Source organism: Hyalella azteca, unplaced genomic scaffold, assembly GCF_000764305.2.
Source record: "Hyalella azteca isolate HAZT.00-mixed unplaced genomic scaffold, Hazt_2.0.2 contig15286, whole genome shotgun sequence".
Taxonomy (NCBI): Eukaryota; Metazoa; Arthropoda; class Malacostraca; order Amphipoda; family Hyalellidae; genus Hyalella; species Hyalella azteca.
Window position 1 is genome coordinate 125,764 of NW_025945143.1, and position 24,551 is coordinate 150,314.

The 24,551-nt window shown below is 38.6% G+C and overlaps 2 protein-coding genes across 4 annotated transcripts in view; one reads left to right on the top strand and one right to left on the bottom strand.

The window, feature by feature from the left end:
* Positions 1-15,092, top strand: part of LOC108681918 (G-protein coupled receptor Mth2) — a 91,009-nt gene extending 75,917 nt beyond the window's left edge. For 2 of the 3 annotated variants that reach the window (XM_018170998.2, XM_018170999.2), the window contains 15 exons: positions 118-437; positions 2,424-2,594; positions 3,831-3,953; positions 4,857-5,015; positions 5,331-5,495; positions 6,034-6,131; positions 6,866-6,965; positions 7,369-7,548; positions 7,868-8,074; positions 8,394-8,535; positions 8,838-8,919; positions 9,517-9,680; positions 10,394-10,575; positions 11,386-11,487; positions 12,364-13,438. In XM_018170998.2, coding sequence (XP_018026487.1) covers positions 118-437; positions 2,424-2,594; positions 3,831-3,953; positions 4,857-5,015; positions 5,331-5,495; positions 6,034-6,131; positions 6,866-6,965; positions 7,369-7,548; positions 7,868-8,074; positions 8,394-8,535; positions 8,838-8,919; positions 9,517-9,680; positions 10,394-10,575; positions 11,386-11,487; positions 12,364-13,176 — 3,008 coding nt within the window. In that variant the 3' untranslated portion in view covers positions 13,177-13,438. Of the gene's footprint in view, positions 1-117; positions 438-2,423; positions 2,595-3,830; positions 3,954-4,856; positions 5,016-5,330; positions 5,496-6,033; positions 6,132-6,865; positions 6,966-7,368; positions 7,549-7,867; positions 8,075-8,393; positions 8,536-8,837; positions 8,920-9,516; positions 9,681-10,393; positions 10,576-11,385; positions 11,488-12,363; positions 13,439-14,651 lie in introns of those variants that run through there. The other variant, XM_018171000.2, reaches the window with a different exon arrangement.
* A 61-nt stretch (positions 15,093-15,153) lies between these two features.
* LOC108681919 (fidgetin-like protein 1) lies at positions 15,154-24,333 on the bottom strand. Its single transcript, XM_018171001.2, has 13 exons — positions 24,090-24,333; positions 23,666-23,799; positions 22,908-23,056; positions 21,975-22,499; positions 20,927-21,144; positions 19,442-19,538; positions 18,801-18,911; positions 18,055-18,163; positions 17,593-17,710; positions 17,033-17,147; positions 16,564-16,689; positions 16,100-16,291; positions 15,154-15,644 (listed from the first exon to the last, which is right to left on the bottom strand). The coding sequence occupies exons 1-13, from the start codon at positions 24,263-24,265 to the stop codon at positions 15,513-15,515; spliced, it is 2,202 nt and encodes a 733-aa protein (XP_018026490.1). The 5' UTR covers positions 24,266-24,333; the 3' UTR covers positions 15,154-15,512.
* Positions 24,334-24,551: the final 218 nt, after the last annotated feature.

Sequence of the window (24,551 nt, forward strand, 5' to 3'; positions counted from 1 at the left end):
GCTTTGCTTGTAAATAGGTTTCCGTTCTAAATAGGTAATTCGTTTCTTCTTCAGTAGAAAATCGTTTATGCCCGGCTATTTCGATCATAAATTTCATTTACCTTTACTTTTCTGCAGATGCTGATCAATCGCCCATCCAGATGATAGACGGCGATGACTCCTTACTTGGGTCTCCTTCACTCATCGAGTCAACGACGTTCGAACATGTCTCTTCCTCTACCACTCACTCCCCCCGCGACACGACCAAGCACCACGTAGAGACCCCGGCGCCCGTGGTAGTCTCGCACCTGGTCGTGCGCAAGTGCTGCCCCACAGGCCAAGTCTTCTCACACAAACACGCCGGCTGCGTCACCAGCTCCGACTGGACCTTCAGCGTACCCATCTTCACGCTCGACCAGTACGGCAGTTTTGTCGAAACAAACGTAACAAGGAACCAGGTTTGTTGAATTGAATTATTTAATTAGCTTTGGTGATGTATAATTTAGAGATATGTAAAAACTTATCAAATGTATGCTGTATTATTCTAGCAGCATTGCTCCGTGTTAAGAATCGAATTGATAATATACACGCAGTAGGAACGAGTGTTGAAAGCTTTTATCTCCTTTGTAAGAACGGATGCGCTATTGCACGGATGCGCTATTTTGATCAGCAGACAATATCTAATGTTTGCGTAGTGCGTACTACTTCGTACATGAATGCATTTCCTCTTTAATGTTTTTAATTACGACGATGATGCATGAGTATCAATTATCTTATAATTATTTTGGTTACTTGGAAGTGTCTCCATCACGTATTGAGCTCCCTGGTGTTGAAGCCTATGATGTTCTATTTTTTCTGCAAGCGAGCTATAATAAGTCGAGCGGAAAACTTAATCGTCTCAAATAATTCTGACACCAAAATATCTATTTACATTAACGCATACAGAAACTCGAGTACAGCATAAGCAAGAAATCCTCTCAGAGGTCGACGGTCTGAACTGTAAAACATGGAGGGGCCTCTAGCAATGCAGCTAGAGTCTGTACGAGTGTCGAGGGCTTTAACAAATTCCTTGCAGTTATGTACACGACACTGGCATGCCAGAGATGCACAGATAGCTCGACTGCACTCGACTCTACTCGTCGTGAACTTGGTAACATTGAGCCTGGTCCAGGCGGCTGACATGCGCCCTTGTGCGCCCTCTTTACGGTCTCGATTACAATGTCAGCCTCGGATACTTAGGCTGCTGATGCACGCGTAGCGAATTCTTTCTCCGCTAAACTTTTCTTTAATCACTAAGAAACTGCGCTGGCTTGACTTCATCTGCAAAACTCGTCTCCAGCACTGGGGTCGACCTTTAAATAGGAAAATGAAAAATGAGTTTTACGTTTATATAAGTCATACTGCATATCAATTTAAATGCATATTCAAGACATGTTTACATTAAACATTTGCATCGATAACGGCACCCTGCCAGCTGTTGCAATACCTAAGCGATTTGTTACCTCGAATTACGATGAAGTTTGTCGCTCTTTCGAAAAAGCATCAGGGTTCTTAGAATCAAAAGATAATGGACAATTCGATTGTTCATTCCATTTTGTTTATTCATAGCGAAGTGAGCATATTAAAATCCTGATCTTTGCCGGATAGCTACATTTTATGCGCGTTCCAAATTGTAGTGATTTTTAGCTGTTAAAGCGTGCGGCCTGTATTTCTTTTATATTTATTTTTCATAATAATGTGTTGAAAACGTTTTTCTTCATTATTTATCAAACCTTAAAACATTATTCAATATCGAATGCAAGTAAAACGTCTTTATTTCAGAAGACATTTTGATGCTGCATTTATTGAATACGTGCTTTGCTGCTGCGCGAATTGCATCAAAAATGTTACTCACATTTACACGTAGCCACAATCCGTAATTGATTCGACGATTGGAAAGGCCTCCAGAAATCGAATAAAAACTTTCTGATTGTCTCTTGACATCAAATATGGAGTGTTGAAATGTTTTCAACATGAACCTACTGGACATGTAGCTTTTCTGGTTCGGTTGTTAGCGTATTTTCTCATTCATGGAAAAAAGGCGCTATTGTGCTCGTCATGTCCGTATGTCCGTGACTTCACGTTTTCGTCGACGAGAAAATGCGCTCTCTGTCACTCATTGTAGTGAGTACTGAGTAATATTTTTTGCTGTATTAGCCCTAAGCATTCTACATTATATTTTGCAACGGATCCGTTTGACCTGGCCTTCAACTCGTCTGAATTTGTCAACATATTTCTCGTCTATTTCATAAGTCATCTGCACTCTGATATTGCTCGTGTAATGAACGCGTTGGTAAAAATTTAATTTAAAAATCTTAACAATTTTGCACAGCTGCTATATTCGCCCTGTTTTAGTGTTAATAGTTACAAATAATAACTTGATAATTAAATTTAATATTTCATAGGTTGCCGTGGAAACCGGGCTTCTGGAATGCGACCAGCAGTTCCAGCTGGACGTATACCCGGACCAGGAGCCGTCATTCCAGTTCCGGGTGCTGGAGTCTGGGTGGCTGTGGGTGCCAGAGTATAACATGGAGTATCGGCCTCAGCACTACTGCCTCGAGACCTTCGTTCAGGTTAGTTCAAGTTCTGTCTTCACAAATGTTGGGCAAGTGGCGTGGTTTATTGGCGTCAAGTGGCGTCACAAACGTTGGGCAAGTGGCGTGGTTTATTGGCGTCAAGTGGCGTCACAAACGTTGGGCAAGTGGCGTAGTTTATTGGCGTCAAGTGGCGTCACAAACGTTGGGCAAGTGGCGTCATTTATTGGCGTCAAGTGGCGTCACAAACGTTGGGCAAGTGACGTGGATTATTGGCGTCAAGTGGCGTCACAAACGTTGGGCAAGTGACGTGGATTATTGCATACACTGGTGCTATTTGAAGCCGGTTTTGGATTCAATGTACGATTTAGAGAACCACTGCTTGTAGGATGTTCGTTCTATTATCTGGAAATAATGTTATAAGTTCAAGGATCAAATGACTGATAATGAAATCTTAGATTGAATTTCCCATCCTTACATTTTTACGGCTGGTACTTGCACATGGTGGATCAAGCTGAACGGCGATAAACGACAGCAATAATAATTAATTGAAAAAATGTCAAAAGCAAGTGCCTGCGAATTTTTTTTCCTCGAACTTTAATTTTTTATGCTCACTAAATCAGAGCACTTCGTAAAATACATTGATACCTGTAGAGCATAAAATACATGTAGTACAATATGTTCGTATTTACTTGCAAAATTAATATAGTTTTCAGTGAAACACTTGGGTGCCACTGTTTGTCTTTAAAATAAATTTAATAATGGCTATGTTGTCTGAAGTTTTTTCCGCTTTAAAATGGGTCGCTTGTTTGTATGTTATCTTGTGAAAAATTTGCTAACATATCTTCATGTTTCTAAATGTATTCACTGAGCAGATTACCCTTGACTTCACCAATACTTGAATGTATAAGATTTGACAAGTACTTTTTTCATAAGAAAATAATTGATTTTAAGCAATTAAGTTATAAGCGAAGGAGCTCCTGCGTACACCTTTGCTGCATGAGTATTTCGATGCGGACTTCAGTTTCTTTATGGTACAGCTGTCCGCCATCTAACTTATACTACACAACTATTATACTACACAACTATTATACTACACAATCAAGCTGATGTTGATTAAGCAACTTTGCGATATGAATAATCTACAGAAAAAAGTCCCAAGTAGACCAAGAAACTCCAGATATAATCATTGTTTTATAATTGAACAGAAAAAGTCCCTGGTAGTCCATAAGTAATAAATGTGTTAGACTGACGAGATTGACGCGCTCGGTACAGGACGCTGGCGACCGCAGCTCAGCGTTCATCATGGGCGGCGCCGTGTGTGTTGTGCAGGAAGAGGAACCGCAGACTTTCGATCCTGATAAAATACCCATCAGGAAATGCTGTCACGTTGACATGGTGAGTAGCAGCTCCTTTAGTTTGACCTGGAAAGTCCTTGTATGGTAGCCGTGTTGTACTGGAAGGGTAATGTTCACAAGGAGTATGGAGTGTGCGAAAGAAATTGAGGGTCGTTTCCTGACAATCAATGCATCAGCTGATAAAGATGTTGCTGAGTTATGCTTCTCAGCTTACAATTCAATAGTTAGTTCAATTAAACAATTCTCTCAGTAAAAATGTTTCACCTCAAGAATTATATTGCAGCTCTTACAAATGGTTAGGCGGTTTTCTCGAAGTTTGTAGCAATTTTCAACAAATCTTAATTATTGCGTTGGGTCTGAGCTACAATACGTGAAACTCGGTGTGTTTCCTGTTATGCACATCGTTGTGTACTCGCCTTTAATTCGCTCTTAGCTAATATAAATCGTTGATCGTTGATATTGATGTTGTCATTTCCAAAAATTCGTCGCAGCGTCTTTCTCAGTACATTTTCATTGCACAACAAATGTGCGATCAAAAGTACATAGATTTAAACAGTGTTCGACGCTGTTATTTTAGAAATTGATATATTTAACGGCATTAGGGAATGGTAATATAGTGATATTAAAGATTTTGCAATCTGAATTTCTTCCCAATTGGGTCATCACAGTGCTAATGTGACGTTTTTAGTTGAGCGTTACTCGGAACAAGAGGGGTGGTTTCCAAGCCCTTCACGCTCACGCACCCGACCAAAAATGTTGAAATTACTCATTTCAACTCTACTCAACCTCTTCCCTCCTAGCCATTCCCTCATTTCCTTACACTTTGTGATGCGTTTGCGTAACTAAGCGACGTTTGTGCGACCAGGTCTACGAACATTCGGCGTTCAGCTGCGTGCCACGCAGCAACTTAACTAGCGTAACTAAGCGATGTTTGTGCGACCAGGTCTACGAACATTCAGCGTTCAGTTGCGTGCCGCGCAGCAACTTGACGCACGAAGTGTGGCACGCTCCCATCACGGAGTCTGACGCAGCTGGTGTCGAGATGGTCGAAGTACATCGCTCCAAGTACACCAACACGCACGAGGTCGTCACTGACTTCCAGGTGAGTGCTACTGCCCGGAACTTCATACTTCAGCGCTGTACGAGTAAAGTAGAAGTATATTCGGTACATTTTCACATCAATGCATTCATGTCTGCATTGTAAAAAATGGCCGGGTTGAAAATACATTGCGTTCTACAAGATATTTTTTTAAATTCAGTACACACAAGTACCTTTGTTACTACGGTATTTCAGTCAGAGTTGGCCAATAAATATAAACATCCTTACTCCTGAAAGGTCATGTGATTTTTCTTATGATTCAAATAATGTTATTGAAGATTTGAAAATATGATAAATGAGAGAAATTTCATGTTTCAGACATGCTCAGGCGACGACCGCGGCGACGCCCTGCAGCTCAAGGAAGGGCAGTTCTACGTGCGGGCCTCTGACGGCTACCTCTGGCTGCCCCTCCTGCAGAGGTTCCTCCCGCCCCGCAGTTACTGCCTGGAAGACTTCTACGCCGACCAGACCTTACTGCCCTCTGTTAGTTACTGGGCTCCTTTGTTTCAGTCTTATTTTCCTTCCTTTTTCTTTTCTACAAGAATTATCAAATTTTTCTTTATCTCATGTCCATCTTTCTACAGTTCTCGTGTCTTTCACGTCTTTTTTAACTGTTTTTTTTTTTTGTTCCAGCAAAAAATTTTCAGTACGTAATTTTCTTGAACTTGTAGCACTCACATTTGTTAATGTTTTGTCCCTCGTGATTCTTTCCATTAAATTAGTCTCATTATTCTAGAGGGCTTTTTCTTGTTAGTAAGTGGTCATTTTTATTTCGCTTCCTAATTTTTTTAATCTTTTCGTTAATTTCGATTGTGAACATTTGACGTGAATCTATCTACTTTTCGTTCAATTTTGTTTTATATTACTGCCCTCCTGTAAACAGTTGGCCACGCAAAAAATATAAACGTTAATTTCTTTTGCTCTATCTAGTTTCCTCAAACTATTTACTGTAGAACACCTCTTTGGCTCTTTAGCATCCATTAATAGTGAAGCGATGACCATGAAAGCATCTCGTCTTCAGGTTTACGTGTGTCTCTCCGAGCCTGAGGCCCTGACGCTGCAGCGTCTCAGGGAGCCCGGCTGTCAAAAGGAACCTTGCATACCAAAGTGCTGCCCGAGGTGAGATACCGCATCTTAGCAAGTGAATTCTGTCGTGTGACAGAATTCACTTGCTAGACAAGAATTCACTTGCACACTATTGCTCCATGGTTGAACTAGTATAAGGTTGACCCATCAGAAGCTCATTTTTGCGGATGTAGTTCGTTGTTCGCCTGTGACGTCACTGATCTCGGTGACGTCACGAGCATTAACCAATCACCGAAATGCGATCAAACCAGTCAACCAATCCGTCATGGGAATGACGGGTTTGTTTACGTTTCTCGATCTCAGTGACATAAGAAAAAAGCTGAACTGAAAGACGGAACTTATCGTGGGTCAACCTTATATAGTTCAACCATGCGTATTGCTCTGTCGTGTGAGAAAAGTTGTTTGCAAGTGAATTTTCTGTGTTTGTTCAATAATGTGTATGCTCTCACCATGATGAACGAAGCAGAATTTTTAGATAAATATTACTATCTATCAGCTGTGAATAAGACGACTCGCTGTTAAGGTTCACGCCTAGAGCGCTCATCACGCGGGACGCTGTAAGGTTCACACCTAGAGCGCTCATCACGCGGGACGCTGTAAGGTTCATGCCTAGAGCGCTCATCGCGCGGGACGCTGTAAGGTTCACACCGTGAGCGCTCATCACGCGGGACGCTGTAAGGTTCACGCCGTGAGCGCTCATCACGCGGGACGCTGTAAGGTTCACGTCTAAAGCGCTCGTTGTTACAGAACATTTCTGTACCCGTCAGGTATACGCTCCTGGACCGCGCTATGCACACGTGCATCCCTGAGAGGCTGCCTGGCGCTGAGCTCCTCCTGCACCACAATAACGGCACGCCGGCTCTTGATGTGAGTTATGCTTCGTTATCTTCGATAGATCTATCTTATTTCACCATTAAATTTATCGTATTATTATCCAGGTAGATTTTTCTTATTTCACAAATAAATAATTTCCTTTGTTTGATTTTACTTCTTGCCTGATTCTGCCACGTTTATTTCTTCTCTAATGTGTGGACACTTGAAATTGTTTGATATTTGTCATGCCTTGTGAACTTCATGGTACAGTTATAGTAAGATTTAATTAGCCTTGGATCACAACGTATCTCACCGCATAGAAATATTGACTTATCTTTTAAGTAGTAAAATGAATACCTTATTCGCACAGACCCTGGATGCTGATTAAGGCATCGGGTTCTCATCGCACAGTTACCAATACCTTAAAACAAAATTAGTCTATGACCTTATTTTACAGACAGTGGACGCGGATTACGACATCGGGTTCCCATCGTGCAGCCACCAGTACCTGACGTCGCCTTCTGAGCGCGCTGAGCTGCTGGTCTCGGGAGACCTGCGCTACACGAGCATCAACTCCGACGAGTGCGAGCAGGAGCAGGTCTTCAGAGTGCCAAAGGGCGACTTCTGCTACGAGCAGGTTTGATTTTACAAGCTTCAAGATACGGGGAGGTTGAAAGGTTGTAGCCCGAAAGAGGAATTAAATTTGTGCGAAATGTGAAAGTTCCTCAGTACTCCGCTAGTAGACGTTGGGGAAGCTTAGGAACGGCCGTGATGCGACTCAAAGTTGATCGAAATGAAGACGAACTTTGGTGACTGCAATACGTCTTATTATTGTAGAAAGGAGAATTTTGTGCAAATTATAAGTTCCATTTACACTAAAATTTTGGGACAAGTTTTATTTTTGCATTAATAACTTAGCGCTCGAACTCTGCTGAAACATGAGCCCATTTGTTAAGGTTGAAGACATCGATGGCTCTATCGTATCGGGGGCCGTACTTTGCTTCAAAGAAGACTGGCGACACCTCGGCATAACCTCCACCGAGAAGGAAGAAGTCAATTATGTCTACTCGGTTTTCCTGGCCATCTCGGACTTCTTTATTCTCGTTTCTTTCGTTGTGTACCTCACAGTTCCTGATCAAACTCAACGTGGACTAAATAAAAATGTGAGTCGCAGCTCATGCTTTTCAATCATTCAGTTCACTAATTATCAAGGTATTATTAGCGAATTTTCTCATTTATGGAAAAAATGCACTATTGTGCTTGCCATGTCCGTCTGTCTGTCTGTCTGTCCGTCCGTCCGTGACCTCAAGTTTTCGTCGACGAGAAAATGCGCTCTCTGTCACTCAGTGCAGTGAGTACTGAGTTATTTTTATAAAATATGCTTAAAGTTATTTTACGTTCCAGATTTTTTATAATGTTAACGACATATTCTATTGGCAGCGCGTTCCATATCCGTATTTATTGTGTATGATTTATTTTCAGATCAAGCTAGGGCACAGCATTCTGGGTCGGATCCTGCTGTGCTTCTTGTTCAGTTTGTTCTTCGCTTATCTCTGCCTCATCATCATCAAGACGGCCTCGGACCCCATCAACATCGCCAACCCTAACGCTTGTATTGCCCTCGGTACGCTGCTGCTTGTTTAAAAAAGATTGAATTATAAATATTCTATCGATTTGTTTCATCTTTGATTTAATTTAAGCATTTATATATAGCTGCCCTACTGATCCAACTAATAACTTAGTCGAGTTCCTGAAAATGTGATTTTAATGAGGCTGCAATACCTTGCAAGTTCATTCCTCCAGTCTAGCCTTTAAGACAGTTTCTAAATCGCTTGTATTGCAGTTTGCCAACTGATATATTCTTTCACAAGCACAGACAGCTATTAATTTATCAAATAAATATCACTAACCTGTAGTGTATTGCAGGTGCCTGTACGTACGTTTTCTTCATGGCAACATTTTTCTGGCTGAATGTTCTGTGCTTCGAACTGTGGTGGAAATGTGCCAGGTACGTTGACAACATTTCGGAACACTGTTGAATGAGTACGACAATGAATTTCAAACTCTGAAATCATTCTAGGTCGCCCAGCGGGCAAGGTTAATCTTTTTCTTTGGTACTGCGTCTGAGGTATTTTCTATCAAGGCCTCTGAATCGACTGTATTTTTATCTAATCTATTAAAAATATTATAATTTTATTTGGTTCCTTATGTTTCAAGTCTGTTTTGATGTATGACAATCGTATCATTACTTCAAAACCAAAGGATTCAATACTGTTAAAGTTCACATTAACTTCACTCAATACGATTCGACAGTTGAGGAACTATATACTGTGGATGTGGGCCCGTTTAATATCAATCAGAGAATCAAAGTTTGACATTTTTCAAACGGCTAATTACTATAATGAACACGATTCATTTAAAGCTTTTTGCTTTTTTCAAAAAGGTTTAGTTCTTATTCTACTTATTCTTACTCCCACTTTAAAGCAGAGGACATTTACATTAATTGAACATTCCGTTGTACTTTCGTTTGACCAAATAATTGTATTTGATCAAATAATTATTTATGGAGCAATTATGAAGCATCGCACGCGTGTTGTATTGGCAGGCAGGAGAGCAGCAGCAGCGGCAGGCGCTGGCTGTGGTATCAGTTATACGCGTGGTGCTCGCCGCTGGTCTTCGCTGCCGTCGCCCTCATCATGGAGCTCACGCCTGGCATCAGCAACTGCTACATCAAGCCCAAGTTTGGGGCTTATTCCTGCTTCTTCAGTTGTAAGATTGATGAAAATGTCCATTTTATTCAAACTTTTAATGCTGTCAATATTTATGTTTTGAAATAAAGAAAATTTTCGTTTTACTCAAACTTTTAATGTTGTCAAAATTAATGTTTTGAGATACCAAGATAAATTGTATGATCTTGGCTATTTTCCGCACATGATATACGTTTCCTTTGTAAACAATATTTCATGCAAAAAATATTGCCTAATCAATCATTCGAAATTCAGCATTGAAATTTAAATCCAAGAATTGCCTTATTTCCAACTACGCGCTTGTCATATGATGATTTAACTTCAAAACATGAAGAGCAAGTCTTACACCTGCAAGCTTCATGGTGTTAACAGACGAAAAAAACTATGCATGAGGTGTTGGGGTAGCTTAATGTGTACATTATTGAAACCTTATTGAACCAACATTAGGACGTTTTGATTTGACATGGTTTTTTTGAATTGTAATCCGCCATATTGTAACTTTTATTTTGTATTCAATATGTATGTTTCTTGAGCATATTTAGGGCAGATTTACTTGACGCGACTATAGTTGGTCAAACACGAAGGAATACCGTATATCAGCCACCGCTTATGTACAGGAAAATATACTTTTAAAATTAATTTTCGTTTCTACTTCTCAGAATCAGACTTTTTCTAACAGAATCAGATCAACCGCTGCTAATTAAACGTATTAATTCAAGGAACTGTTTCTTGCAGTCACGCGAAGTCACAACAACGGCGCGAAGTGGGCCTACTTCTTCGGTCCCGTGGCCGTGCTGCTGGTGGCGGACCTGGCGTTCTTCGTGCTGACCGTCCGCACTCTCCTGCAGACGGTCAAACAAAGCCACAAGGGCACCACGCAGCGGCAGACGAGGCAGCGACTTAGACTCTGTTTCAAGGTTTGGGCATTTATTTGTAATCAAATTATTATATTTGTATTTTTTATATAATTTTGGGTCTCTGGCCATCAGAGCTTGTAGAAAACTAGTAGGTACGTTAGTTATGGAAAATATCCGAAGATGAGCAATACGGTTTAAATATATCCAATATTAATATTCAATCAATATTTTCAATCATACTTTGGTATTCTTAATTTTTTAAGTTTTAAGCTAACAAACGCCGGAACAATGAGCTTCATTCCGTTCATTGATTTGAGTAGTAAATTTGCTATCACATCCATGATAATATTGCTGTTTTTAGCTTAATCTTAATGGATGTTGACAATCCGTTCAACTCTTAACGAATTATTTCAGCAGTCTAGCCGAGGTTTCATAATTATAATCGCTCTAAGTTGAATTAATGAAATGAAAATAAGCAAGATGAGAAATGAATTTTGCTCGCGAGCAACGAACTTCGTTGCTAATGAATGTCTATACGCTTAAATAGAATTATAGCCCATTGAAATTAGCTGAATGTCATTTCTTTGTGTTTTTGTTTTCTTTTCTCAAGGTGGGACCAAACGACTAAAATTATTCTCCCATAATTTTTTATGAAAACTTGATATTAATTAGTTGCAATTTATGTTCAATAACTGCCTATTGCTTGTGTGTTTGAAAGTGAGTAAAGAAACGAACTAACTGAAACAGACTATCGGTGTCAATACTTACTTAGGTTGTTATGAAATACCATTAGTTCATTGAACTAAAAATTCAACGTTTATAAAGGTTAAAGGCCTTAAAAAAGTTCCTTTAATTCACAATTTTTTGCAGTTGTTCCTGGTGATGGGAATAAGTTGGGTCGCAGAGATCGTATCGTTCCAGTTGGGACCCCGCACCGTCTGGTATATCAGTGACGTCATCAATTGCTTCCAGGTATGGTCTCTGTAACATCTTGCATTAATTGGAATTAAATTTGATAAGTTGTATCCGCTTGTTTGAGCGTTAATTTAGTTGTCAAAAATAGTTAAAAACAAGATGGGTTCTCGAATTTTCAAGATGTTGTTCTTAGGCAAGATTTAGAATTCGACATGTACATTGTACATATCGAGCGATCAAGCCTTCATCTCTTAATCGGCACATTATAAATTATTATTATGGCCATTTATACTATTAAAGAGAGTATGTCTACGGATGTGGAGCATTCGGTACAATGAAATAATTAGAAAACTAATCGAAATGGTGGGTGAACTCATCATTCAGTTTCTTTGAGAGCATTCTCCCCGCGCTTCTATTTATATTCTGTCATATGATAAAGAAACGAGTCTTTGATCAATTTGGGACTCATTAAGAAATTAGCTTCTATTTAAAGTTGAGAATGTAAATTCGGCCAACCGATTTTAAGTTTTCGCTGATTAATTTCATCTTAGAGATTTTTGACAAATGGATAGCTCGAATGTGAGATTGTTCCACAAATAAATCTTTATTATAAATTAATTTTTATTAAGATTAATTAATAATTCTTCATTAAGAGTGGAACGTGATCATCATTTTCCCCATTGACCATCACACCTCAATCCTTAAGCCAAAATTAATCCTTGATTCATGTACGTATTAATGGGATTTATTTTCCGTAGCAGTCGTTTCAGCTCCAACATGCTACCAGTTAGAGGGAAAACTCTGTTAAACCTTGATGACTCCAGATATTTTCATAGTCCGCCAACATGATGCCACACAACAGCAAAAATTGCCTACACATGTTGTAGCATTGCTTACCTCATTCATTAACTAATAAATCTTATTCGTCGACAGGGTTTCATCATCTTCCTTATCTTCATCTTGAAGCCGAAGATTCTGGAATCCGTACGGACTCGCCTTTGTGGATGTTGTTGCGAGGCTTCTGTTGGCCACGCCAAGTCTGGTGGTACACTAGCCTTTAATTCGTTTAATTTATCAGACAACACGACTGTGTCTGATGATTTTACTTCTTCTTCTCAAGGAGAAAAACCTTTTGAATCGAGCAGAGGCAAAAGTTTTGGCGGTCCTCGAGCACTGGACCACGCGAGGGCAAGTCCAGCCTCGAGCTCGTCAAGTTCCTTCTCGGTTCGTAGCATTAAGTGGAGTAATCTGGACTCCAGTGCAAGCATCATGGCTCGACGCATGGCACCATCATTTTCGTGGCAAAAATCACGTAAAAGTGAAAAAGCCATTCCTGATACTAACACGAGTATATCCAGCTTAGGGTCTCCTTCACAATCAACTGATTCAAGCATGGGCTCCCCATCACCTCCTCTGACTCTGAGTGCTTCGTTCCTCAATGCTCATTTCATTCCTTCTGAAAACTATCCAAATTTCAACTCCACTGAACCTCCCGCTCCTTCATCTAATGCCAGCATAAACACGCGTAAAACATCTGCCTATTCCACTCAAACTAGCGTTGCTATCATTCCAATCCCCAGGCCTCGATCCACACTAAGCGAGAGGAATAGACCTAAAGCAAACTCTGTGTGTGGACCTCCACCAGCCATACCACCTCGACCTTCTCTTGGGAAAGAAACTGTCAATAATAACGAATATCTTCGGTCTAAATCATGCACGGAGAAATTTGCCGACTTGGAATTGTAGCAAGTACGATAAACATAGTACATATGTAAATATCGTGTAATAGAACAGAAGTTCCTCTCCTTGCAATCATTACGTATGTAAATGAAGAATGACTTGTAGATATTGTAACCATCATAAACATCACTTAGACGTAAGAATGTATAATGCGCTATACGCCAAAACAGACGCTATACGAAAATGATATGATGCGTCTGTTTTGGCAAAGAAATGATCTTGTTTCATACGGAAGATAGGTGTAAGTTAGCCTGTACAAAATTGTTGCCTGAAGGCGAACTTTTATGATATGGACCAGTCCCAACCCGCGAAATTTTGAGGTGGAGCCCGATATGCTTTTTTATGTATATATCATTGACATGTCGTCATATTTGCACTCAATACTTCGGATACAGAAATATTGATTATCAACAACCCGATGATAATCAAGAGAATATGATTGCCGCTTACGAACTCCTCGGGTGTTGACTATGTTCTTGCATTATAATTGATATTTAATTTAGTTCCTAGAGGTGCTCCTAGTATACTTGTACATTTAGCTGCATTTAATAATATTTGTAGATTTGTACATTTATAGGTTTCTTAGCAGGATTCATTTCATGTATACGCTTATTTGCCGCTCTAGGCCTGAAAAACAGGTTGCCTACTTCGATGCATGAAGGCTATTTATTTAAGCTCCTACCAATTCAAATAGTTGAGTTGCTTTTATTTTTTGTAACTTTCAGTTACTGTAATTTTTTGAAGCCTTTATAAAACAACAAAAGTTTATAATTATTGTAAAATCTTCATCGATTGCTTCGCGATTCTAGTGAGGCCCCATTGATAGCATATAAGTTTATTAAGCACCAGAACGTGAAGGTCTGAGTAATATGAATGATATTGTAAGCCGTAGTCATGAATTCAATAAATTTATACTAACCACTAACTAGAACATTTCCATGTGTCGCAACACCAAAATATACCGAGTAAACGCCTACTATATTGTACATCGTGTCCTACTGCGCCTGACTAGCCGTTGTAAGTAGATATAGCCGCTGTGAACGGCAAGAAATAGTAAAAGTTTCTTACGCATATCTAACTTCATGCGTATTGAGCATGGCTTCATAACCCAAATTAACGTATTGATATTTGACGATTGCTCAGATTAACGTAATCATGTTAAATTCGCGTATTTAGGATATTACACCCAAGTATGACTGGTACAAAGGAACTACAATTCTAGTTCGTCTCACCATCACAAATTCTGCATGGCGGTAAGTAATTAACGAAATAATTGCAATTAAAATATCAAAACATGTTGAATGTGCATAAGACTTTGAAGAAATAATTTATTTGCTCACAAATTCCTCTCAGGAGCCGGAGCTCACAGTACCGTTTACGTATCATGATGACGAGCTAACACTTTGTCTGCTGCAGTCACTCTTGTGTGACCGTAGGCATCGCGCTAATAAATATACTAAAAGCGATGTAACTCTGATCAGGAACCACGTTGCGTAGTCGCAGCGACGAGGACGACGGCTTGCATCACTCGACAACTGACGCGCCCGTGGTGGTCAGACTGAGCGGCTCTGAGTGTCGTCCTTCCTTCTATTGAACACGAGCGGCCGTGAGAAGTGGCGTCTCAACCAACTTATATTGCTATAACTATGCTATTGACCAGCATACAAATACATCAAAGACACCGTTTCTTGCCTCTCGCAGCATTGTTATTACTTGAATTATTTAACTCGCGGTACATTTCAAAGTTTGTATACATACTAAAGAATAAGCACATACGTGAATAAAGAATTGTACAAAATTAAAACATTGAAAACACAATTTAAAGTTTGGGTATCAACTTGGAATGTTACACTCGAGGGTTAATCGCCAGCTGTAACCAGCCAAGCTTCAATATTCTTTTGATCTCTCTATGTACAAGTAATTATTTTCGCTATTAATCTTCTCACATAACAATTGTCGTAAATTGGAAATGAAAGTTCAAGATAATAAAATATTTTATTTCCAAACTTACGTCAAATGGTTTTGTTTTGTATTCTTGCGATCACAATCTAGCAAAACTATACATGTTGGAACAACGTTTTCGCAACTAGTAATAGTTAAATATAATCCTCAATAGATTTATTATTCGTTTATTTTTGATATGTTTATTGAGCTCTTACTCTATGTAAATATGAAAGGAGATAAGAAAAATAACAGCATGTCCGAAACAAGACCTTTGGGACCCTCACCCGACGACTAGTTCATTATATCAATTGGATAATCTTTAGCAAGGTTATCCTTCCCAAAAGTTATCCTGGATCGATCGTTGAGCAAGATCAAGGTGTAGCAAATGTTTTTCGCCCTCAGGGCCCGGCAGCTCTGGTGATGCCGTACTTGCAGTTCCACTCAGTGTAAAGCTTCAGTTCGTCCTGACACACGCTAGGGCGGACGCTGCTCACTCCTTTACGAAAGTCGTTGATGCCAATAGGGCGCACCTGGACCCAAAAAAAAATCGAATAAGTAATTTATATTGGTTCACCTAAAGCTTTTCAAGTCTTCTTATAAAGTATTATGTGTTTTTTTGTGGATTACCATTTTTTGTGTGTGGAATTAATATTTTGCTTATTTTACATGGATCAAACGAGAAATAAAAATTAAAAATAGACGAATTTATTTGGTATATATTAGATGTTGTAATAATTTTCAGTTTAATGTAACCAACCGCAAAATTCTCTTGATGGACTAGAGTTTCGATGCGAATTCTAAATGTACTTAAAAAATTGTATTGAAAAGTAATAAAATAGTTGCCCCTGAGGGATCGAGAGATGAATGAAATCTGAGGGCTCCCACCAACAGGAAAATGCACCTTGCGTGAAGAAAAATCGAGACATCTAATAAAAGGCGAAGATAGTTGGCTGGTTTGGACTACGACGTGGCAGGAAAGTCGTACCTGATCGAGCGCGATGTGTCTCATGCGGGAAGGATCGATGGCGCGCACAGGTCCCATGGCAGCCTCGGAGCACAAGGCGGCCACGTCAGCACCTGAGAAGCCCTCGGTCTCAGTTGCCACCCATGACATGTCCGTCGCTGTCAGAGTGTGGTTCTGACAGCTCAATAATTTCTCCAAGAGTTGACGACGAGCCTGAAAGTCAAGGTCGTTTACTCATATACAGAAACGAAGCCTGACCGCTCAAAGGAATTCTAATTCAGAGCACAAAAATCATTTCCAAAACAGTTTTCCAAAAGCTACGTTCATTGGGATTTATGTTCAACAAAAATCAGTAATATCTATGAATACAAGAGTTTGAAAATCAGAGACACACGGAAGCGAATTCGATCAATTGACCACCTGAAAGGGGAAAAAACTATATATGTATTGCGCTTCTAAAAATACTCTCAATCAAGAGTATAAACCTGCTGGTCGGGCAAGGGGATGTAGAGCCTCTTGACAAGTCGCCTTCTTGCCGCCTCGTCCAGCTCCTGCGGCCTGTTGGTGGCCCCAACCACCAGCACCTGCTCCCTCAACGTTCCCACACCGTCCTGTCATCATACTGTATATTACCTATTTTGATAACCTATGAGCATGGGCTGAAGAGTAATAAGCTGTGTTGCGATCAGACATAACTACAAACGATCATGCTTATGTATAATCCATAGTAAGTGTGGAATGGATATGTTCATGAGGTGGTCAGTGGTTAAACGAGTCTCCAAGACTCCAGCTACTCTTGGGATAGTAGATTTAAAAAAGTTACTTATTTATTTCTGTAATATTTTGCAGGGTACATATCACAACATCACGCAAAGAAGAAGCATAACATGAAGTTCAGACACTTCGTTGTAGAAAATTGCTAATTTTTAACAAAGAAATATCATTGAAGCTCACAAGTTGGACAAGGAACTCCGTCTTGATGCGTCGGGAGGACTCGTGTTCAGTATCGCTGCGCTGACACAACAGCGAGTCGATCTCGTCGATGAAGATGACGCTGGGACTCTTCACTCTGATAATATAAAACTCCATTAATTCGAGAACTGAAAATATTTGCCACAACTTTCTAAGAGGTGATCTGTTCATTAGAAGAGCAACAGATTACCAGAGTAAGATCAGGTTTTTGCAAGGAGTTAAGCTCACTAGCAGGGAACCATGGGCCATACTATCAAAAAAGTTGCAAGTTAGTAACTCTTTCAGGTAATCATTGACGGCTTTTTAAGGGGAACCCACCAATCACAAACGAAAAAACGGCCACAACGTCTATTAAAGGAAGTTTTGATACAGTGCAGCCTCAGTTCTCTAAAATATCAGTTGAATAACCAAAGATGAGTATTACAAAAGCAGGCCAGTTCTTTAAAAGATGAAGAGGATTAAATCTCACTATAATAATTCAATTAAAGAGATCTAACTCAGTATAAGCAACAAATCTGCATAAGAGTGTATGGCGGCACCACCTGGCGACAGCGAAGAGAGCACGCACCATCTTCTCGCCCTCGCCCACCCATTTACTCGTCACGCTCGACGCGCTGATGCTGAAGAACGTCGCGCCGCTCTGACTTGCTATTGCTTTACCTTGTGCCGTAATACAAAAGAGGGATTAACAATGATGAACTTTGCCAACCAGCCAAAAGAACCAATTAAAATGATGGATGTCCAAAGATTTCCTCAAATAAAACAAATTTTAATCTATACTGTGCAAATTTAGTCGTACGTTAGATTACTCTTTATATTATTGCATTTTGAGCTAGTGACGGAGCTTGTGTTTAGAAGATTTTCAAAAAAATATGGTACATTTTATTGGCATAATATTTTTTCAAATTCCAATTAAATTTTTTGGTGATGCAATCACGAACTGAAAGTTGAGTTAAACTGGACAAAATAATAAGTCCGTATAAGAACGGATGTGTACAGCTCACCTATCATAGTTTTGCCAGTGCCAGGAGGCCCGAAGAGCAGCACGCCTTTAGGAGGCCCACGCAGGCCGCTGAAAATATCTGGCCGCAACATAGGCCACACGACCGCCTCCTGTAGGACCAATGGTAGGTGTTAACGAGGTACGAGCAGCAAATATTTTAACAATTCGAGAGTTGTTTCTAACTGAAACGTTTTGCAACATCAAAACGAAATTTTTACTAAATGAAACAAAAATGAGGAAATCAGTGCTATGAGTTATGTGTGAAAATGCGAGTTGATTCCCTTGCTCTAATGTCTTCTCATTTTTCTACAGGACCAGACGTTTACCTGTTACCTAATCATTGAGATTTGTAGTTTCAATAAAATGCAAGTGAAAGACTCACGACATGTATTGTAATACTTTATATGTAAAGTAGCTTTGAAATGCGCATCAAGGAGCGTCAATTACACTTTCACAGTCGCCACAGCACTTACGTCGCCGGCTTTCAATAATAACGATCGATATGGACAATATTTTTTACAGAAGAAAACTTTCGAGCGCGATTAAAGTAAGTTTATAGTTATTATATGGTAAGCGAACCCTGCAAATCGTACTTTTGGCCAGGGTTATACGGTCGTCAGAGCTGAGCAGTAAATTAAGTGCAGTACCCACAGAGTGGCGACTCACTTATCATTAACAGTACCACATGACAGAGCAGATAGAAGGTGCTACTCTGCACTCATTTTAACAAGACAATGAAGACATCACCTGGATGGTGGCTTTGGCATCGAGCAGGCCTGCAATGTCGTCCCAGTGAACATCAGGGCTGGTGTCCAACACCTCATTCATGATGAGCTCAACCATCTTGCTGTCGATGTTCTGAAGAAGTTAATAACGTATCTAGCATAAACATGTAGTCAATTAATGAAAATCTTTACACATAATAACAATACATTCTCTCACACATGCTCCCTCACCTCACATATCAGGGAATAATAATTAAACTGAAGAGTTAGAGTAAACAAGGAATGTTCGTGTAGATTCAAAATCATTCACCATGAGCACCTGCTCGCCTCAACTTTTATTTAATTAATTTATTTTTTAAGGACACAAACGTACAAATAGCATTGACAATGGAAGAATAGAAAGCGAGATCGAGACATAATGAAAGAGTTATATATTGACTCGATATTAACTTACATTTGGATTAAAAAAATCAGTTCTTCATTACACTACACGGCAGAGCTAGCAAATATAGCATAATTCAGCTTTGGCCTATTCCTAAAGTGTAGCAAAGTTTATCTCGTAGATTACATGGATTTAAATGAACAGCTTTCATGCACAATGAGATCCAAAAAATTTTTATGCTCGATAAAAAAAAAGAATGTATTTAGCATCAAGCTTATCACCTTGAACCTTGGGTCTGCCATCATGTGGTCGTAGGGCCCAGGCTCGTTGCCGTCATCGGAGTCACCGTACGCAGCCGCTGCGCCCCTCTTCTGACCACTGCAAAGCAAAACAATAACATAAGTAACCATTGGATAATTCCCGTATATCAAGAGTCAAGCAGGCTCACTTTAATTACCCTTAAAAATTACTGTCCTCGCTTAAATTATTACAAGAAAATCAATATCTAATTAAATTAGCAGCCATAAGTTCAAAGTTTGTCAGCAACAATATAATATGAATTACAATCAGTCAATTGGAAATTGCCGAAGAACCTACTTTAGGAACGAAGTTTCAAAGTAGGCAAATTTAATAAGAAAATTTAATAACATTTGTGCGTGGCGAATCTACTGGTATCTCTTTTTCAAAACTAATGTTAAGTGTTCTACTTGGTTAGAAAACTTCAGGTTTTCTCGATACAGGAAATTCATGTAAACTAGGTACAAACTGATCCACTGTTTCTTCTGCCTTAGTTGCCAGGATTTGAGCTTCAGAAACGTAATATTTTTTTTATATATAATCTATTTTATGTTTTAGAAAATTTGTGGGTATGAATGCTTGGCGACAGACACTACAAATAACTAGCTGGCACGGTTCGGGCGCGTTTACACGATACTTATGTGTCGGGATATTACCTTGGAAGTTCAAATGCAATTTCACTATAAGTGGGGAAAATAGTAAGACATTGTAGGAACAGAGAGGCAAGGTTGGATTCACAATTTGAATTTGACTTTCAAATTATTATGGGTTTAGTTCTGAAAAATATAATAAAATCTTAAATATTTTAATTTTTTTATTTAATCATTTCAATTGAACAATTTTATTAAAATTTATTATTATTTTGCGTTTCACTTTGGATGTGGGTTAGAGAGAGTCTCTGAATTATAAGAACACATTACTTTTACCATTATTTACGTGATTGGAGATGACGGGACTCAGGATATATTGAGATTCTAAAATAGCAGGGATTATCAAAGCTAAGCATTCAAAGAGTTTCGTATGGAAAAAAAAAGATGAGTGAACGAGTTCATGGATGACATGACCTCAAGCTAAAGCTGCTTCCACAAGACAAAAAAAAAACTTCATCAGAAGTCCTAACTGAGATCAAGTATTGCACTAATTGATTCATTACATCAAAGTTAAGCTGGAGATAGAAGTACTATACAGTGTGCTTCATTGTTCCCATCAGTATCTAACTAGTGTATGAATTAATAAAAAAATACTCAACAAGCAATCTGCACACATAAATTGTTATGATAGCGGCAAAGGGCATAAATTGTCATAAATTGTCGATTGTCAACATTGTAGTCAATTATCGACATATCCCTAATTATACTGACACCTATTACAGAGATTTAGCGGGGTATTTACTCTGAAATGCACTTTAATTAGCCTACCAAGGAAGTATTGTTCTATCTTTGTCGATCTATTCTATCAAGCCAACTCACCAGTTGTTGTCACCAGAGTTTCCTCGGCGCACGGGAGGCACAAACTTGCCCGACACAGCGCCTGGTCTCGTGCCCAGAGACCGGCGCTCGGTGTTGCCGTACAGACTAGCGGACAACCCGCCAGTGTTGTCACCTGGGGCGCCTCTGTCGTCAAGGTAGCCGCGACCGCCGTGACGGCTGCCACCGCGACCACCACAATGCTTCACTTGGTTCAGCCGCTGTGCAATAAATGAACAGAATGGTATTCGGTTCATGAAGTATAATTAAGTGTAAATAACTTGATAATTAGATATTTATCTAAAGAAAGGAGGCACATCTATGCTTATTTTATGACCCAATACTCAAATAATTAAAAATTGATGATTCAAATGAGTGCTAGCAGTGTTTAACACTCCCATTATTGCCTGGCCTCGACCACATTGTTCCAAATGTGACGAGGAGTGTTCATTTCAATTAACTAATACAGTTATTACAGTGACTAAGCAAAGAAAATAACATAAACTAAGCATAGAGTTTGTCGAGAGAAATTCTGAGAAAATACAATTACAGAGAAAACCAATCCCTGCATTTTACCTGGAAATGCCCAAAGCATTAGAAAATAAGTATCTAGTTTAATAGGTATCCCATGCAATGCATAGAAATTATATATTACACACACTCCATGCAAATCATAAAATAATCAATTGGATGTTTTAAAAAATGAACAGGAATAATCACCTCCTAATCTAATAATCTACTAATGATCTTTGTAGGTTACATATTTATAAAAATACATAAAATATTGCAGGACACGAAAAACTAATACATTCTGGATAATCATTGGTCATTTTTTTGCCAAAATCATCAGCACTGCATACTTCAAGTTTAAATCATTCTTTCTCTTGCACATACAAATCGCAGTAGTGAATCAAATGCTACAAAAAGGAATAAAATTAATTCCTTTTTGTTGGAATGGTGAGTGTGGGAGGCCTTTTAAAAAAAATGCTACAATAAGATCACTGTACGATCACACTGTATCACACTTCTTATAAGTTAGTAAGAAGCTCACCAGCTGATGAGCGGCAGTCCTGAAGTCTGACTCTTTCACCAATTCCTGGGAGGAATTATTTGTGTTCTTCTGCCATGGATAAGGTGCTCCTCTTCCAGTGGAGTTGTATTTATTAGCTTTCAAGTGTTCACTATATTCGGTACTGAGAGGATCCTTTGCAGATAATGGATTAAAAGTGTAAATATTAGGGATTCTTGAATGTTCAATGTCAGAAGTGTGTCGGGAATTTGATGCGTTATTGTAAGCCTGCAAAGAAATATGCTGCATAGAAGAATTATTTCTTGGAAACTCTTCAGGCGCTGCAGGAGAAATGTGGCCAGGCAAATGAAGTTTATTTACATTATCAGAATCCCTGCATAGATTTCTTCTGAAATTGTCCGCCATATGAGAGGTTGTAAGGTCAGCATTGCTGTTACCGACATTAGAGTGTTGGCGGTTGGCAGGTGCTGATGAATCCAATGGAGGTTTGATATGAACATTTTCTTTCATCTCACTAGGCGAGAAATTTTCCGAATCATTTCCTTCCTACAAAAGATGTGGCACAATTTCAGTAATCTGAGATAGAAACAAGTCAAATATTTTGAGTATCAACTGAAGCACAAAATGATCTTCCAAAAGTTTTAGTGAGAAAAAAATTGAATCTCGGCTAACAATAAAGGTTCTTCATGTATACAAAAAAAAAAAATGAAAATTTTCTGAAGATCCATTGCAAAAACAAATTTTATTGGAAGAGAATCAAACTCAAAACTTAATTTTAACTAAATAACTTTTTTTTAACTGAATAGACATGGCCCAACCAAGAGAAATCAGGAACTTCAATAAAATGTTTAGAATGTTTGCAAGTAGAAAATTAACAAGGGTATTTTTTGCTTCACTAAACTTATCTTGATTACACACACAACAAATAAAGAGAACTGATGGTGAGACAATTACTTTTGGTGGATTCATTAGAGCATCTGCTAAATCAATGAGTGCTGAAGAAGATGGCAGGAAAGAAGGAGTGCTCCCAAGGGAACGCTTGCTTTCTTCTTTCAAGTTATCCAAAAAAGAGTCCGGGAGAGAATGCTTCCACTTGAGGCAATCTGTTAAAGCAAATTTCATGTTATAAATTTAGATGAGAATAATAAATAAATATCTTTCCAAACCTACAATGAAAGGGCTTTGAGAATCATTCTGAATATTCCATGCAGTCCATCATGTACATATCTGAACATGCACATTAATATCTCGAGCTTAGCTAGTTCAGTAGAAACAATTGTATTCTTACATGATACAAATATTCATCAATATATAATTAAATAAATTCTTAAAACCATGTGTAAATTATTAGCTTGTTGTTTTATTTGTCTACAAATTTTTAGAGTGAGATATACCCTAAGATCATTGCTGTACATATCATTATTGTGATATTAAATGTAACACAGTCCAACTGTAAATTATTTTAATAAACCTAGACTAGAAAAAAACTCGAGTACTCATTTATGTAAGAATGCAGTTAAATGAGTAGGAATGAATATATATACAAATTAAAATTAACATATAAAAGGTTACAAATCTACAATTGAAGGGAAAATATATAGTGAATAGAATTACTGCAACATATATCAGCAACACAATGTTTGCATTCCAGGCTCTACAAAAAACATTAAAAACTTAAAATTGAGGGTTATACTTGAATACTTGAAACTTACCATTTGGCATATCTTTGATAAGAGGTAGTATAATATTAGCATGGTTGCCTCCTGATCCACTATTTTGGTTGTCCAGCTGTTCACAGTATTGCAACAGGGATTCATGTTCAACAGGATTCATCATACCAGAAGAACTGAAAAAATAAATTAATAATCATGATGCAATGGAAGGCTTGGAAAAGAAGTCAGTAATATGAGAGCAAACATAATATATCACTCTGCCAGGAATTTTTTGTGAGATACCACTCATTTAAGTATCACCCATTTAATTCTACATATGAGCAATCAATGGCTTTGTCTAAATCAGACATACTTACTCAAGCTGGAAATATATAGTAAATAAAAAATGCTTGGCATTAAATAAATACATATAGCAGCTTATTCATTCAAATGTTTTGAGAACTAAACTGTTTAAAGTACTTACCCATATCTTGCTTGAACATAGTCAAATCTATTGGCATTCAATAATGAATTTAGAGTTGAATTTGATTGATTAAACAATGATTTTTGCCACACATGAAGACTCCAGTTGAACTCATCCACTATTGACATTGATCCACCATCTTCACTAGAAGCCTCATTCTTGGTATCAAAACTCATGGCACTGTTGTGTTAAACTGAGATTTATATTAACTACACAATTAATTTTCTAGGACTAAGTGGCTCCTGGAAAATGAGTAGGTAGTGGATAAAGTAAATCCATCATTAATGTTTAGTGACACAAAAAGATTAAAAAAAATGGTCTTCAAATTCATAACAAACTCTATATTCAGTAATTTTTAACACATATTTATCGCTTCCCTCTTTTTGCTTCAATGCTTGAGAGCCAGGTTGCAAAGAGAAAAAAAGTAATTCATGTAAATAAGGACACAATTTCAAATAGTTA